Raw genomic sequence first — 18772 nt, 5'->3', positions numbered from 1 at the left:
TGCCCCCGTGTGACTGAAATGTAATGGACTGACACCTTACACACCTACATTTGGGTGGTCTTAGTCAAATCATACCACAAACTGAAGTAGATTTGTGGGGGTGTGGTTACACAAGGCGTTTCAGGCAGGTCTGGGTGAGCATTCGCTTTTCGATAAAATGCATCTCTTGTTCCGACACTTTAATTTTTGCAATTTAACGTGTCTAATACATGCATGGGCAACTTATAACTCACCAAATACACAGAAAAACAAGAATTCACGCCATATGACCCCTTTAACATTAAACAGCCTCCCAGTGAGACCTCAAGATGTTATGAAATAACATTTTTGTTAATTTCAGGTAAAGGGTGCCCACTATGCAGATGCCGAAATATAACACAGTTTGAGTAAAAGTAACATGTGTAGGATACCCTTAACCTTTAAGTGATAGTTAATGTTACTAAATCAATGCAAGTAGAGACTGTAATATGTAATACAAAAAATGCGAAGCCAAAAGGCTTCTAACATCATAATCAACCCTGACCAAAATGAACACTGGATAGGTATATTTTCATATCATGTGCTTTCCTCAATCTATGGACATAATATTTTAAAACATAATTGATTTTGACTAAAGAGCATGATGATGTTCACAGTCATATGACAGCTCAGTCAGACCTTGGTGCCCCTGAGGAAAACACAAGCCAATAAGGAACTTTCCCTGCGATTCATACTTAATAACTTGTAACCTCTAGTGCAGTTATATGATTGTTGAAAACAATTTCAAAATGTGCATCAAACATGTATTAGAAAAACATGTTAACGTACAAGAGATTGCCTTAGAAACATATATATTCATACACACGCACGCACACATGAAAATACCGAAAATAAAAAACAGTTTACCAACATATTAAAAAGACATTTATAACATTTTCTCTTCATAAAAAACATACAGGTACCCACACATATTTTAATTACCTATTCTCATATATACATGTATGTATAGAGAGCACTTCTCTGATCACTACACAAACACAACACTACACAAACGTATGAAAAACCAGTGTTGAAGTGGTCAATAAATAAATAGGCCACATACAGTTTCATGTTCTCCAACCTGGTTTTAACCCCAAAATTGTACACAACCAAAACAACTATATTATGTATAACACACGTGAAAACCATTCAAAACAGCTTTAGGCTGGCTAAGATATTCTTTGTTTGATTTTTGGACAACTAACTCCAGACTGAAACTCATTTCAACGCTCTATTGAACAGATTGGACGTTTGATTTCATCATTAATCCGTTGAATTTCCTCTGGTTACCACAATTACAACAACGAGAATGAGTAGTTAAATAAAGAGGAGCAATACGGACTTTAAAACGGACTTAACTCGTTATGAATGAGTTTGCTGAACTGACACTAATGGAAGTCAATAACGCTTTTGACGACGATTTTGGTTCGCCAAATCCTTCAAACATCGCATTTTTGTTTTATGTGCCGTCTTTGTGGATTTCTCACTACAGCATTTTCCACGGCCCCCTCGATCTCGTCACTGCAGTCTTTGTAAATTCACTTAACTAATTGATTTTCGCAGGAATCACGTTGTTGAGTATCATGTGAGTACACAGGCCGGTCTTGTTAAATGTCTCGCGCCACTGGCCGGAAGCGAGGCGGGAGTTCAGGATTGCATCCACGCTGTCAATCATACGAGCCGGGTAGATGTCTATCAAGTGTCCAAGATGAAGTCAGAGATGAACCGGTAGCACCGAGATCCGGCCAGTACAAACTAAACTTGACATACATATCGTCTTTATCTTTATTTGCTGAATAAATAAATACAAGAATCAAATGGCTGAAGAAGTTTTAATCACGACGCCGGGCGCAATAAGTTCGGTAAGTTCACTATTTTCGTCACTGAGACATTTTATTTTATGCCACAAGCTACTTTTGTGATGGCTCTGAGTTTCTGAAGGTTTTGCTGTGTTATTATTGTAGCCGTTTAGTTGTTAAACTTTGATAACACGTAACGTTACGTGTCATCTTTAGTAGTAGTATTCTAAAATGTGTAGGATGAAAATGACGTCTTTATGTTAACAAAATAAAGTTATATTTTAGTAAGCTATTGAATTTTGGTAGATGGTTTTGGCATGTCTTAAAATATGTAGTATTATCGGTAATACGTGTAATAATTCTAATGTAATGATTGTCTTTAGAAAATGTAATTATATAAATGGATAATTTGATATCAGAAGACATTTCGAGGATCTTTCCTCACGTGCAGGCGATACATTATCAACTGCGTCTGTCCACTTAGTTGGACAAATTAGGTTTTCCGCATATGATTTAAAGCGTTAAGACTGATATCTCAATGTGAGAAAGAGCTGTTCTCTCCTCTTCTGACTTGAGCTGTAGCTTCAACTTTGTTGTTGGTCAAAGATGTCGGTTTAAAACAGAACACAATACAATAATATTATCTTTATGAAATGCAGTACATACAGTAATATTTGTTCTCCCAGTCCAAAACAAATAAATATTTGGGTATATTAATCTCATACAATCAAATTAAATATACAATCCTCATTTTTGACATTTCTCTAAATCTTAATTCTAAGTACAGTAGGCCTATGTATTTATAGTTTTGTAACCATATTTCTCTTCAATAGCACCTTACCTCATCCCTGCTGGCAGTGGCTTTACTCACATCTTTTGGTAGCTCTATGCTCTATGGATACAATCTAGCTGTGGTCAATTCACCTGCTGGGGTAAGGACTACACAAATTGTATACAATTGTACAAAATAGCTCATCAAAACAAGTAAATCAGTTGGAATCATTTCTAATACATTTCGAGTCATCACCAGTCCTGTGCCTTTTTTTGATTGGCTTTCAGCAGAGAGATGCAAGTCTGGGGCAAAACCTCACAATAGGTTGGGAGTGAGAACAAACATAGTGACCTGAACAGAAGCTTTACTGAGGCAGGATCCCAGGGAATTTAGGCTACTTAACATGGTTCTAAACATTCTATACATTCTTGTTATAGATTGTGAATGCTTGAATTCAGGGATACCAACGTGAATTAATATTTAAAATTCTAGTATTTCATATACAGGGCTATTTTCTTTCATTATATACAGTACACAAATATTTTTAACATGAGAGCTAAGTTTGCACAGCAATGGACATGAGACATGGGAAGTTTCATAGTTTTCCTTTCCTTAGAAAGTTGAAGAAACAAAGTGTCGAAGCCTCACTTTCATGTTTTTTATAGATGACGCAGTTCGATGTTATTTGTTCATCTTGGCTTGTCAGGCATTTTGTGCTGCAGTGGTTGCCTCTAGCAGCTCTTCATGTATATAAGTAGGGACCTATTTGCCCTGCCCCATTAGCCTGTTAATGATGAAAATATTTAAATTTTCCTGTCTCCTGACTGGCTGTTATATACCCTACTTAAGTGCCTTTCTTTTGTGTTGTTCATCTTGGAACAACATGTACTAATGAAAATACAAAAATCTAAACATTACAAGTGAAAATCCTATATATTTAAATATCAGAAGAACAGTCAGTATTATCAATGACACAGCCTTTTTTTGTAGTTCAGGATTTAGTGAATGGAAAGATTGTGATGGGTGCCCTACACTGACCAGACAGTCACACACATTTTTCCACTGTATTATGGAAACTGTAGTGTTTCAGATTACATTCATTTGGAACGGAATGATCTGGATACACTAGAATTAAATTAGCTTTGACCTTACAGTGCAGCCAAAGGAAACATAGTGTGACATAGAAAAAGAGCAAGGAGTGCTTGTCACAAGACAGTCCTGTAAGTCTATAGACTTGTGCCATACTAGAAGCTTTAATGTGTAAACGTTAACTCTTGATGGGAAAAACTGAATGTTGTATTTGAAAGTGGTTATTTAAAGGTCCAGTGTATCAATTTAGTGACATCTAGTGGTGAGGTTGCGAATTGCAACCAACGGCTCACACCACCTCTCCCTTCTGAAGCATTACGGTGGCTGACACAGGACTAAGATGTTGGCACGTTTTCGCTTCTTGCTGAAGGAGATGACGTATTTACGAAATGATCTGTAGAGCAGTTCGTCCGTTTAGGGCTACTGTAGAAACAACAAGGCGAATTCCATCCAAGGGGACCCGGGGTATATGTAGATAGAAATAGCTCATTCTAAAGTAATGAAAAAAGAACGCATCACTGTGTACGGTCATTTTACACCTCAAGACATAATTATGTATATTATATTGCATTTCCGTCAATAGATCCTGCATGAATACATTTTACAGTGCTATGTGTGTTAGATTACAAGTATATGTGTTCTACTTAAATATCTTATCTCTCTGTCTCTCTCTTTCCTGTCACTCACATTGCAGTACATTAAAGACTTTTATAACCGTACAGTTGTAAGTCGGAATGGAACTGGACTCAACGAAGAGGCCCTGACGCTCATGTATTCACTCACTGTTTCTGTGTTCGCTATTGGAGGCCTCATCGGTTCCTTGATGGTTGGCACATTGGTGACCAGATTTGGAAGGTAAGTCGGTAGGAGACCCATAACATCTGGTACAATGTGGCCACTCTGCCAGGAATTCCTCAGAGTGTCAAGGCCACTGAGGTAGATTGTTTCTCATCTGTCACCCCACCTGACCCCTCTGACCGCACCAAACAACCTTGCCTTTGCCTTGTAAATGGCCCTGTTTGCACTTTGGAAACGACTGGGCTCTTTGTTCATGACTCTCCCCAACTCTCAAATGACCACAGATACAATTTATATGTTAAATAACTGTGAAAGTATCCCATTGTGTCGGGACGGAGCTGTTCAATAAATGTACAGTGTCTCTGTGATACAATGGGCGCACATATTAGCATCCCCTCCAACACCCACACACCCCATCACTTTCCCCATATCCGATTCAACAAAGGCTTGAAATTTGGCTAAGAATTAGAAAAATTCACTAGCAAAATCATGTTGAGGATCCATAATCCAGTCCTGACTATAAGCATAGCACCATAGCTTACACTTTTATTCTGTGCTTTTCAAGGACTCTGGAACTTCTGTCTGTGAGTGTCTCTGAGTGGCGCCACAAGATTTGACTGCAGACATTTAAATGCAAATGAAAGACGATGATTCATGACCCTATTTATTGTTCTAATCAATTTCAGTCCTGCAAAATGTTTTATCGCAGCGAAGTGATCATAACGCAGAACACGGTGAAGCTGTCTGTAAATCAGGAGGAAAGTTTACAACTTGATAGAACTAATCAAGGAAGGCAGCTATTTCACCCGCCAGCACTGTCATGGAACATCAGTTATCTGGTTTTGATAGTTAAACTCCCAGGTGGCTGGCTATTGAGCATGACTGTCCCAGCTTAATGAGCAGTGCAAGACCTGGACTCCACACTGTTTGCTTTTGCAGGAAAGGAACAGTGGTCAACTCCACTGGACTGGTCTTCCTAGCCGGAACGCTCATGGGATTCAGCAGGATCTGCGGCTCACCCGAAATGGTCATCTTTGGTCGTTTTGTAACAGGAATACATTCAGGTATGGCCCAACTGAAAAACAAACCTGTCTGGCAGAATAGGGTTTCAAATAACCTAAATGATCTCTAATGTGCTTATAATCTCCACTCAGGTATTTCTCTTAGCGTGGTACCCATGTATCTGGGAGAAATCGCTCCTAAAAACTTAAGAGGCTTCCTGGGGCTTGTACCCAGCATATTCATTTGCATTGGGGTTTTTTCAGCTCAAGTCTTGGGCCTGCATGAACTTTTGGGAAAGGTAAAACATACATCTATAATGTGTTTGTGGTTAATGTTCTAATGAAGTAGGTTTAAGCTCCATACAATATTTTGATTTGTGCCGCTTTGATTGGCAGGAGGAGCATTGGCCTCTGTTCCTCTCCCTTGTGGTTGTCCCCACCTTCATCCAGCTGATGTTGTTACCATGGTTTCCAGAAAGTCCACGGTACCTGTTGATTGAGAAGCACAACGTTCATGCCACTATCACTGGTGAGAGAAATGCTTTTTCGTATAAATGTGTCATATCTACATCACATATTTGTTGTTCCCAATATTCCAGTATAATTTATTTACTTATATTATCACCAGTAAATTAATTGTAATAAAAATTAAATAGATAAAATAGTTATCTTAGCAAACTTTTGTAAGGTTTTCAAGACAAACATTAATATAGGAAATATACCATTGAAAACAAGTTTTAACATCCTATGCAATGAAAATGCATATATATATTTTTTTTGTAAAAAAACATTACAAAATTCTGATTATGATGATAATCATTCAATTTAAATATTTACATTCCAGCAGAAATTATTATCATCAAAAAGACATAAATATTTATATATTGTATATTATAACAAGGCTAAGTCCCTAGCGTCTACATACATTTTACAGTGAGCCTTCCTTGTAGTTGTTTGTTTTATTTACTTATATCTAAGTAAACTAAATAAACTGGCCTTTCCGGTAGGTTGCTCAATGAGGTTTATTTGGGTATGGGTTTTTTTTTGTTTAAAGGTTGTTTAATTGTTGCCAATCCCTGATATACATTGGCATGAAACCTTATTTTCTGTTTGTTGGTCCAGCGCTAAAATGGTACAGGGCTAAATGTGACATCCAGGCAGAGATAGAGGAGATGCAGGAGGAGCAACGCTCTCTGTCGTCAGTGGCGACTCTGTCTGTCTGGCAGCTGCTTCTGGACCGCACTGTTCGCTGGCAGGTCCTTTCTGTGATGGTTATCAACATCGGCATGCAGCTATCTGGCATTGATGCGGTAAGCACTGGTTAAGAGAAAGAGCTGACTAAACAAAATATTGCTTATTTACCTGCGACAGAAAAGTGCCTTGGAAATAAGGAGGAAATCCAAGTTTTGCAGCAGAGCGGTCACTATGGGCCGAAACAGAAAATGGCTAAAGATCGCTAATTTTTTATTTGTTGGGAAGGTGTTACCTTCTTAAAATAGTTTAAGTGCAGATTAATTATTCAGATGATTAAGAGTATACAGAGCTGACAGAAGCCTCATTCTTTACCCAACAGAGCTTAACAAATGACAATTTTTTAGGAATGTGTTCATGGAATCTAATTTGCACTGCCCTGCTAAAGCAATAAATAAAGGCAATTAATCAAGCAAATTAGATGCATTTATTATTTGTGACAAAGATTGTTAAGGCAGCAGTTTTTCGGATATAATTTTGATGGACCTATAAATTCCTTTTAAGTAATATCTTCTCTTTTCAGTATGCAAAATTTTATTTTTAAGATTTTTGTCAGCATTCATTTGATCTTGCCATTGATGTCTTATATGGTGTGTGTAGTATTTGAACTGGATATCTGGGCTAATGATAATAATTAATCTACAAATATTGTAGAATTTATTATCTATCTAAAGAGAAATGTCCTGGAGATTATATTATCCTAAAATGTTGTAAGGACGGATGCATATAAATTCTGCACCACAAAAGCCATAATTAAAGCCAATGAAAATATGAGCTATTTACAGACATAGTTTAAATATCATAATTTCTTTCAAAGATTATGCAAAAATGTGGTATATTTTTGTGGTATATTAATGGGATATTGTGGTAATTTAATCTGTGCTAAAAAGCAGTAGCAGTTGATGATAGTCTATTAAGTGTAGCACTAGAGAGTTCTTTCATGAGGATGTGCTTATCTCTGTCCTACGTCCACTAGAAATATTCAAAAGATTTTTAAAACAAAAATATAAATCATTCAAGCCTGTTACTAACAGTTTTTCATATTCAAATTTTAGATGGATAAAAGGGACCACCCAAAATGAAAATTCTTAGATTGTTCCAAACCGGTATAAATGTCTTTGTTCTGCTGAACGCAAAGGAAGATATTTGGACAAATGTTAGTAACCAAACAGATCTCATCCCCCATTGACTCCCATATTAATTATTCCCAGTTTTTTTCATTTGCAAAAAATGGGGGATGAGATCTGTTTGGTTTCTAACATTCGTCCAAATATTTTCCTTTATGTTGAGCAGAACAAAGACATTTATACTGGTCTAAGGGTGTGTAAATAATGATAGAATAAATAAATTTGGGTAAACTATCCCTTTATGTTGTTTGTGTATGCAGTTGAACGATCAGTAGTTGTCCTTTTAACACCTTGAAGCCCCTTTCAAATTGCAACATCAGATCCTTAAATCACAGTTAAATCCTGTTGAAGTACGTGAGCGGTTGATGTCAAATCAAAGTAGAACTAGCTAGGTTTGCCCTATGGGGTTCTTAGATCAAATTTAAATATTAAATGACATTGACTGGAGGGCTCTTAGGAGACAGGTGACCATGTGAGTGTGTTAGTGTGTGTGCAGTCAGTGTAAACGGGGCTGACAGGTGGTGAGTCTTGGCTGACTTCAGCAGGAGCAGCAGGAGAGAGGCAGGCCTTGTGTGTCCTCTACACTCCCAGCAGCTCTCAAACCGTCTGTGTTGTCTCTGATTACCCCCCTGCCTAACCTCACACACAGCCCTCCAGCTCTCAAATTGAATCTAAAGTGTTGTACACAGTAACTGCTCATAGTCATGATATGCCACCTGTACAAGCCGAAATCACTTCCTGTGCCTATATGATTTTTTTTCATCCTTGTATCTCCATTTCTGCCAGATTTGGTTTTACACCAACAACATCTTTGAGAATGCTGGGATTCCGGCCCCTGAGATCCAGTATACCACTGTAGGAACTGGAGCTATCGAGATTGTCGCAGGCCTTATTGGGGTAAGTTTTCCTATTCAAGTAATGCTTACTCTGTCATAGCTGATGAGTAGTGTTTACAGGTGCATGTGAAAATGTACCATTTTTTATAGTTCTAAATTTAGATGCAATTCTAATCTGGTTATCTGGGACATTTTTGCACTTAAAAACTTCACAGTTTACTGTGATGTAACCCTGCAGCACTTTCTTGCAATTCTTACTATGTAAATAGAAAACATATATGTCTCATATAATTTATATCCTTCTAAATAGTTTTAATAAATTGGAAGTTTATAATTCATTAAGAATTCTGAAACATTTAAATAATTACAACATACAACCTTAGTGTATGTCTTTGTCCGCAAATACAGTATATTGCAGTCCCATAATTACCAAATGTTCGGTCCTATCTTATGATATAAAGCATTTGATAACCACTGGAAAATGTTAGAATTTTACAAATTTGAATTGCAATTTTAGTATTTCATTCCACATTTTATTGGCAAAATACACCAGAAAAGAATCATGTAAGAAGAATTATGTCCGTTGCTTCATGACAGATTTTGATGCTTAACTACTAACAATAACTATATACCAGTAGCTACATTCTCCTGACATTCCGATAATTTAATGTGACAAAGAATTGTAGAGCAATTATCAGAGGCATAAAGTCATCCGCTCTCAATCATAACGTCAACCAGAGCAGATCCTTCCTATACACAGACAACGCAGGTTGCGTACCGCAGAGTACCGAATCAAAAACACTGTAAACACTACACTATTTTTATAACTTGCGGATTCAACTTTACAAGAATCATTTGGAAATTTCCTTTTTTATACATAATTTATTTAATTACTGTTACATACACGAATTATGCAGTGGGCCGCAGGTAAAGAAATGCGCATTATTTGTTGATATGCGTCTTTACATATGACAATGGCTTTAAAATGGAGCTATCCGTCTGGGTGGGAAAAAAAATGTCAACAACGCAAAACAAAGAACAAGAAGGTACTATTTTAAAGTCTTATTTAGTTTTGTCAAATTATGCAATGAATTACTTACCAATATTATCCAGTACAGATTTACAAATTCAGTATTTGTCCACTATATTTGTTTGCCCATGACAAGCTCCATCACATCACAAAGAATTATTGATTGTGTTTTCGTACTCAACTTTTTGGTGAAAACTATATTTATCATGCTTGAATTTGTTGGTAAATCACTCATTTGGTAGTAAACAGTACACAGTGTTTGCATGTTTAATAACAGTTAGATGGTTCCAGAGCCATGTGAAAAAAAAATATTTTGTAAGTAAAAGTAACCCCTGTTTAATGTTTTTCCCAGCTTATCCTTATTCACCATATTTGACAGGGTTTCAGTGATGGTGAATTTTTATTTGAGTTCACTCGAGCTGAGAACACCAGCGGAAAGGAAGAGCGTCTCTTCACTTCTCAATCGTTTTCATTTTGCTTTCCCCTCAATCTTCCCCAGCTCGCGTTATGTATTTTAGCTGCAGTGACATTCATAAAAAACACTGGATAAGATGAGTATTAGAGAGAATGATGTGTCTTGTTTTCACCGGCTTCATCTTTGGGTCACATCTCAGAGCTGTAATGAAGGCTAGACACGGTCTCACTCTCTCTCCCAGTTGCGTTGCTTAGCCAGGATTTAGTGATGCACCAGCAGCAGCCGGAGAAGAAGAGGCACGCTGTTAGTCAGAAGAACTCATTGCTGTCAGTGTCAATTGGTCCTCACTTGGGAGGCGAATGGCACACGGGAGGAAGGCTGGAGATTGGTTATAAAATTACAGCTATTCATTCTTATGTCAGCTGCACCCGCCTTTAAGTCAACAGCACACAGTGTTGGCTCTCAATTTTGGCAGCGTCTAATGAAAATACGAGGTTCCACTTTATGCTTCCACACCATTTGAGTCAGAAAAACGACAAAAGCCATCCTTTCATTCTAGCGGATACTAATTAATGTGATAGTTGTTTCACTTTGTGAGCCTCCATGTTGCACCTTCAATTTTTTTGCAGTGTTTCACTATTGAGCGTCTGGGACGAAGGCCGTTGATAATCGGGGGTTTTGGTTTCATGGGAGTTTGTTGTGCTGGAATAACAGTATCTCTTATTCTTCAAGTAAGTGAAATAAAGTTTGTGCGAGAAGTTAAACTTTACTGTAATTATAATAGTTATTTGGATGTGTTTGTCTTTTTGATATGGCTTATCATGATTTTATGTGCTTCACTCAGACGCACGTGTCGTTCATGAAATATGTGAGTGTGGGGTGTGTGGTTGGAATTATCGCTGGATTCTGTATAGGACCAGGTAAGATCTTTATATATCTTCCTCTCTTCCTCTGGGATAGTTCACCCAGAAATGAAAAATTCTGTCATCATTGACTCATCCTCGGGGTGTTCCAAACCTGTATAAATTAATTTTATCTGCTAAACACGAAAGAAGATATTTGGAAGAATGTCAGTAACCAAACAGATCTCATCCCCTATTTACTGGCATAGTAGGAGAAATCAATATACTATGGGTGTGAATGGGGATGAGACCTGTATGGCTACTGACGTATACTATGGGAGTGAATGGGTATGAGATCTGTTTGGTTACTGATGTTCTTCCAAATATCTTCCTTTGTGTTAGGCAGAATAAAGAAATGTATACAGGTTTGGAACAACCTGAGGGTGAGTAAATGATGACAGAATTTTCATTTTTGGGTGAACTATCACTTTAATGTGCTTAATAATCTAAACGACATCCCCTTAAGTCATGCTCAGATGCAATCAGTAGAGAGATGCTTCAATTGGATGAGTAGTAGTCTGCTCTTTGACCCTGAATTCCCAGATGACGTCTTCCTGTAGTGAAATAGCGACACCTGGGGGTAGGATTTTGAAAGCAATCGCAATTGTTTACAGCAGACTCAGTCCAGTTAGGATCTGTTTGAGCTTTAGCAGGTATTTCGTAAAAGTTATGTATAAAAAATATATAGTTTTTTTATTTATGTTTTCAGTTTTATATTTTGTCTGTACAAAAAAACACAGAGGCTCTCAGACATTTAATAAAAAATCACTGTAAGTGTTGAGAACATTTATGCACATTACCATGAAAGGCAAATAAAGAAATAAGTAAAATGTTGAACAAGGATTATGTTATTGCAATTTTAATGATTATCAGTATCTATTTAGGTGATTATTTCATTAAGAGAATTAGAAAACATGCAGGTATTTCAAGTTGCATTTTATAAAAGAAATAAAACATTGTAAAAGCATTATTGGCTTAAATATTACATAATTCTTTAAAACATTTTGTTTTGTTTTGAAAACACTCTAAGTTCAGTGTAGATGTAGGTATGGTATGCTGCAGTAAGCAAGCCTACAATGCTATTCCAAAATACAAATAAAGCTAAACTACATTATAAACATTCAAGCAATATAGTTGAGGAGAAGATATTCTTAATAAGTTTGACAGAGTTTCAAAGTTTTAAAGTGTGTACTTTGCTCTATTAGTGCTATGTAATTGTCAGAATCATAGTTTATGCACACAATAAGAGCAGAGAGGAGTAGCTCTGTTGCAGTGATGAATGAGACTACAAGTGCTTTACTGAGTTGATGCATTATCCAACCCAACTCCAAAATCTATAATTCATTCTCAGGCCCCAGTCTCAATCGGTGTAATTACGTCTTTAATTAGGATTTTTTATGGCTCATTGTTCATAAACAATGATGAATATGGCTTTTTAAGACAAAATCCTGCATGAACAATGAATTACAAGCAGAGTTCCTTATCAATTTAACTGCAGCACGCCTCCTGCTGCAATTATCATGCACAAATAATGAAGCCATCGCTTGGCTTGTTCCTGAATTCATTACATTTGAAATAACACCTTGTGCCTCCTTATTTTTCACTTGTAACCAAAAGGGATTAGAACTTAAGCAGTGAAACAATCTTTGCCTCCTGCACATTGAGATAACGAGCTCTTCATAAAGCTAGTTTATTATCTTCTCCGACTAAGAACTGTTGCACTACACAAGAGCAATGCATACCATACATGCATGGTCTTAAAATGCCTGCACTTCTATGTATTCAGAATTATGCCTTATATTATGGCCTTTATTAGGGTGTTAAAAAAACACCAACATCAGTACCATGTTTTACAGGCGTGTTTTGTTAAGAGCCCCAAAAAGAGGATAAAGAAACAGAATGACAGTTGTATGGATGTTTTTCTATTTTAGCGGGCGTTCCCTTCCTGATCACAGCAGAGCTCTTCAAGCAATCTCATCGTCCAGCTGCATACACTGTTGGAGGGTCTCTTAACTGGATGTCTAACTTCACTATCGGCTTCATCTTTCCTTTTCTGCAGGTACCGTAAAACATTTACCGCAGTCTTATTTTGTTTTAAGGTAGTTACATTTGCTACCCAGATGTTTAAAAGAAGTTGCATTTTTGTGCAATCAACTTAAAGTCAATTGAGTCATTGTCTTTCAGACCCTTAAATGTTTTGTTTATCATGTCGTGCCTTAAAAGAAACCCTTTTCGTATTTAAATGAGAAACAGCGTCCACATGAGCTGATTATCCATGGTCTTATGATTATCTATCTGGTTTTCTCGTTATTACTGGATTGGTGGACCACGTTTCTGATCATCCAGTAGGCATTGTGGACCATTTGTCATTGTTTTTGTTTGACGTCTAACAATTGAATTATGCACCTTATTTTTGGCCTAAATTTGGGCACCGCCATTTTTGAGCTGTTTGTGTTTAGACTTCCGGTGAGCCACTATAGCTAATGACAGTCGTATTGCGAGTGAGACAAGTGTGCTGTTTTGACTAGCAAGTTAATATTTATTATGGAACCCAAAGGTACAAGCGTAATCTGTGCAGTTGGTTGCTATAATAGCCGGTACAAACGCAAAAATAGGTCTACAATCATTTGCTTTGACCAAAATATACGCTCCTGAGATGAATGTGTGGCGCACCCTATGATTTGCATCAATTATTTTAGCATACTGGATGTCCTTCTCCCTTGACAATTTCCTTCTTGACCACAATAACTAATAAACTATAACTAATGTAGTAAACGTTCAAAGTCAGGACTTTACCGAGAGAGTTAGCACAACTAAGTCAAAATTTTGCTTTTAGCATTTTTATATGTATTTAGCAGTTCAAAACTTAATAGTTTAGTTACTCATTACATATTCAATAGTGTAATTAGATTACTGTCCAAATTACTCTGTCCAAAAAGTATTTAGTTACTCATTGCTAATTACTTTCTATATCCTACATCAACCTAGATTAGTTTAGTGATTCAAGAATATACATGAAACGGCTTATTGAATTCATTCAAATAATATTATTAACTGACCAAAGTATTACAAATGTGAGAATTATACATTAAAGCACAGATTTTAAAGCAAGACTATGAATTTTGAAGTCAATTACGCTATTGCACACACAAATATTTAACAAAGTATTTAGTTTAATTACATCAAAAGTAACTGTATTTAAATTACAGAAAATATGAGTAATCCCTTACTTTACTTTTTCAAGGGAAAAGTAATTAAATTACAGTAACTAATTACTTAGTAACTACTTACACCCAACACTGCTTAACAGTTACAGGACTGGCCCTTTCATTGCATAACATTTTCATTAATTTGGCAGACGCTTTTATCCAAAGCACATTTAACATTTTGCCATCATGCTAAACAGTTAGCTACTGCTAGCCTTTACCAGGCCATCTAAATAGGAGGACTAAAGCTGAAGCAAGCAAGGGAGATAATCAACAACATAAAAAATTGTCTTTATTTAATAGACATAAAAACAGATAATTATTGGTTAGTATGTTTTGAGTTGTTTTTAGAAAGTTGTGATGGATGCTGCAGCTCTGGTGGAGAGCTGAGATACAAGAGCAATCTGCTCTCTCCATTCTTCCGTTATAAGTTGTAAGGATCTAGGACTGTTTGCTCCACTTTGACTGGTATACACATCTGATTTTAAAAACACGAATTCGTGGTCTGTCATTTACAAATTTCGACCGACTTTCACACTGTGCGTGTCACGTTACTGGTACGTCTATGCTTTCATGGTTGCGCATCGAAGGCCCGTCAACTCTGAGAGAAAATACAAAGTAATTAAATAAATCCTCACATGATATATCAGGCCACTTCATCCTCCCACTGTGTAATACATCGTGGGTGTGAAAAATATTTATCAGAGCAGTTTTAAAAGCGTTTTGACTGGCTGCTGGGGCGACCCACTTCCATAGTTTTTCACCGGCCGGCTAATAATATGAACGTCTTAACACAAAGAAAGGAAGTATGTCACGATTATAAAATTTGGCTGACGATTAATTGTCGAAAAAAATCATTGTGATTATGACGGTTAATTTCCTTTTTTAGAGCTTTGACATTTAATTCTCATACATTTTTTATTCAGCTTTGAAATGACCATATATTGGAATATTAGACTATTACATTTGTTTTTTTTCTTCTGGGAAATACATCAGAAAAAATTGGGTCATCATAAATATAAGGCTTTACCTGTCAATAATACAACAACCAAATACTGAGTGAATTGAAGTCACCATTTAAATGCTATCAGTCATAGAAATTCTTCTAGTCTTGTTTTTTTTCTCACATTAATACAATTTTACTTATATGTTGATTAAAAATTTTGAAAGGCTGGTTTTAACATTGAAATTAGCTTAAATAGTATTATATTTTTTAAGTGATTGTGTTGTGGTGGTACATTTTACAAGTATTGCCATGCTTATTTTAGTTACAATATATACACTAAAATATAAAATATGCAGGCAATACAGCTCCCCCTAGTGAATTCTATAGAGATGTGCAATAATTTCGATGATCTGTAACCATCGCGATGAGATAAAAAAAATCGCGATGAGACGATTATATAATAATCATGAGAGCCCTTTCCGCGTTCAAAAATAAGGTGGACAGACAATTCATTATTCACCTAGTGTTAACATTGGATGTTGCTGTGTTTTGTTTTCATTGTATAATAAAACTCTTAAATATATGTTTGTTTCGGTATTACAGATGTCTGCTGGATCCTACTGCTATCTGGTGTTTTGTGTCGTGTGTTTGATTGTGGCCGTCTATGTGTACTTTGTTATACCTGAGACTAAAAATAAGACATTTGTAGAAATTAGTCAAATGTTTGCTACCAAAGATGCCATTGAGGAGAGCCTAGCCCTTGATCACCCAGACCAGCTGAAATTGAGAAAGATGAATGGATATGGATATGGATCACTTGAAAATGGTTCACTTGAATTTGACAGCTCATCCTCCTGTCCTTGACCTATAATGTGAAGCCAGAGAGCACCTTGAGGAATTAAGATATGCGATCACCCAAATGGTTTTTAGCCATTCATTATAGGCTATCATATAATAATGTAAAAGGTATGGTTAAGCAGCTGTTGCATTATAACTGTCTTTTTAACTTGGCTTACAGCAACCAAAAGACTTCGAGAAGGTCCATGCCTTCTATCACTTGTTTGTGAGATTATGATAGAAACATAGAAAGCTTTGTAGAATATATGTGATACCTTGTTTGTTTGAACCATATGCCACAAACATATAATGTGTATTATTTGTGAAAATTTGTGACACGAGTACTGAAAAGAAATTTCAGAATACATTTTACACTATTTATCATGTTTGTGTTATGAGATATTTTTCTTACATACATGCCATATATAATTGTTAGGAGTTTTAAAGGGTTTTGACTTTTATACTTGCATCAATTTCTTGAGTTGCACACATCATTTTAAATATGCAAGCTCTTGACATGTGCCATGCTATTGTTTTATAACATCGGTGGATTTGTGGCTGTTTCTATCACTGACACCTGAATAAGAAGAATACTTACATTTAGATTCATGTATTTGGCAGACGCTTTTATCCAAAGCGTCTTGCATTGCATTGTTCTATACATTTGAATATATATTATGTATGAATTTTACAGTATTTTATATGGGAAATGTGATTTAAAAAACCCAGAGCTTATTTAATGTGCAAATACATTTCACCTCACTTGTACTAAAATTATTTTAAAAGTATTCTAAATGTTATAACACACCAAATAAAAGTGTTTTAATGAGTCTGTGGTGATCCATTTATTGAGAACATCAGGGGGTGGGGTGATAAAGCTTACAAAGCAGGATCTGGGTACAGACACTGTTGGTTCCTGCAAAAGAGCCCCATTGCCAGTCAAGAGCTTCATTAACTCAACGAAGAGGCGGATTTAAAGCTTAATTAAAGAGAAGACTATCTCACCTTCCCCTATGGATTCCGAACATCTGTATGACAATCCATATTCAAATCCACATTTGAGACATGCCTCTAATATATTGCACTCCATATGGCAGATCTTGAATAGAGCTGGCTTATTATATTTAAGTCTCAGATTTGTATCCGATTGTGGAAATGCATCTATATATAAAGCTGAATGCATGTAGATGATTGTATTTCATCTTTTATCCCAGTCCTGTGTGAACATGTTAAGGTATGAATGGGTTTCTTGTCTTTCAAGCCCCTGGGCAATGCTCTCCATCTGTGTGAGCCTCTCCAGATCTCCCCAGAAGAGACCCACGCAGACTAATGATATCATACTCCTGCGTCTCCCTCTCCAAGAAGAGAAATTGTGAGCTGAATTGTGTCTGGCTTTCTGTTCGGTCAGTCTTCAAAACGCCATGCTCAAGGTCACTGGTTAAATGGGATCTCAATGGACTGTTGTGCTCACAGCTGTACTCTCACAGTTTATTTTAAGAGATAGTGTGTGCTTGCAAGGCAGCATTGTTTTAGAATTGTAGTCTTCTTCCATTACACCATTTCTGCAATGAGTTTAGGTTCAAACTCATTTTTAGAAATGTAAATCCAGTGTTTTACATTTCACACAGTAAGACATCAATCAGAAACCTTTGCCAGGAATAAATGTCATAATATGTACATATACAGAACTTTTGTATAAAAACAATTACAATATGATGATTTAAGTCGGTTGATGTTAAAAGATACAGTGAAATCAAAATGAAAGTTTTTTCCTTTTATTAAAAATGAGTGAGCCTTAAGGAAATCAATAACCTGATATGCTATTAAACGTTGACAAAATTCGCATTTAGGAGATATAACATTCCAAAACTGACAGTCTGGCACGTGCGCTCAAACAATCTAGAAATTCCATGACATCACGCTACAGTTCAGCCTCTCGTGAAAGTTCTTGTCAAACCAAATGAGAAGAGAATGATGCATAATGTAAAATAATAAACTTCAAATAAAATGACACATCATTGGTAACACTGAACTTCCTATTCTTTTCGATAGAGTTTACACCACTGTTGCTATAGGCCTTTTTCACATGACGTCAAGCATCTTCCGTTCTGCAACGAAGCAGTGTATCGTTACATCCGCAAACTCGTAACATTTTGACTTTAATCTTGTAACATTTCGACTTTAATCTCGTAACATTTCGACTTTAATCTCGTAACATTTCGACTTTATTTTCGTAACATTTCGACTTTAATCTCGTAACATTTCGACTTTATTCTCGTAACATTTCGACTTTATTTTCGTAACATTTCGACTTTAATCTCGTAACATTTCGACTTTATTCTCGTAACATTTCGACTTTAATCTCGTAACATTTCGACTTTATTTTCGTAACATTTCGACTTTATTTTCGTAACATTTCGACTTTAATCTCGTAACATTTCGACTTTAATCTCGTAACATTTCGACTTTATTTTCGTAACATTTCGACTTTAATCTCGTAACATTTCGACTTTAATCTCGTAACATTTCGACTTTATTTTCGTAACATTTCGACTTTAATCTCGTAACATTTCGACTTTATTCTCGTAACATTTCGACTTTATTTTCGTAACATTTCGACTTTAATCTCGTAACATTTCGACTTTATTCTCGTAACATTTCGACTTTATTCTCGTAACATTTCGACTTTAATCTCGTAACATTTCGACTTTATCCTCGTACCATTTCGACTTTAATCTCGTAACA

The 18772-nt window shown here is 36.2% G+C and overlaps 1 protein-coding gene across 1 annotated transcript; it reads left to right on the top strand.

The window, feature by feature from the left end:
- Window positions 1-1740: 1740 nt before the first annotated feature.
- slc2a15a (solute carrier family 2 member 15a) lies at window positions 1741-16770 on the top strand. The gene is made up of 12 exons (XM_056760997.1): window positions 1741-1880; window positions 2651-2749; window positions 4373-4533; window positions 5416-5540; window positions 5631-5776; window positions 5874-6006; window positions 6600-6787; window positions 8642-8752; window positions 10766-10867; window positions 10981-11056; window positions 12970-13097; window positions 15794-16770. The coding sequence occupies exons 1-12, from the start codon at window positions 1836-1838 to the stop codon at window positions 16052-16054; spliced, it is 1575 nt and encodes a 524-aa protein (XP_056616975.1). The 5' UTR covers window positions 1741-1835; the 3' UTR covers window positions 16055-16770.
- Window positions 16771-18772: the final 2002 nt, after the last annotated feature.

The sequence above is a fragment of the Triplophysa dalaica genome, chromosome 11 (assembly GCF_015846415.1).
Source record: "Triplophysa dalaica isolate WHDGS20190420 chromosome 11, ASM1584641v1, whole genome shotgun sequence".
NCBI lineage: Eukaryota > Metazoa > Chordata > Actinopteri > Cypriniformes > Nemacheilidae > Triplophysa > Triplophysa dalaica.
This window is presented reverse-complemented; position numbering and strand designations above follow the sequence as displayed.

Bases quoted from the DNA above. Each gene is read 5' to 3' on its own strand.
- slc2a15a (XM_056760997.1), top strand. From the start codon at position 1,836: ATGGCTGAAGAAGTTTTAATCACGACGCCGGGCGCAATAAGTTCG. The intron at 11,057-12,969 runs GTAAGATCTTTA...TTTCTATTTTAG, and splicing joins TGGATTCTGTATAGGACCAG to CGGGCGTTCCCTTCCTGATC. The intron at 13,098-15,793 runs GTACCGTAAAAC...TCGGTATTACAG, and splicing joins TCATCTTTCCTTTTCTGCAG to ATGTCTGCTGGATCCTACTG.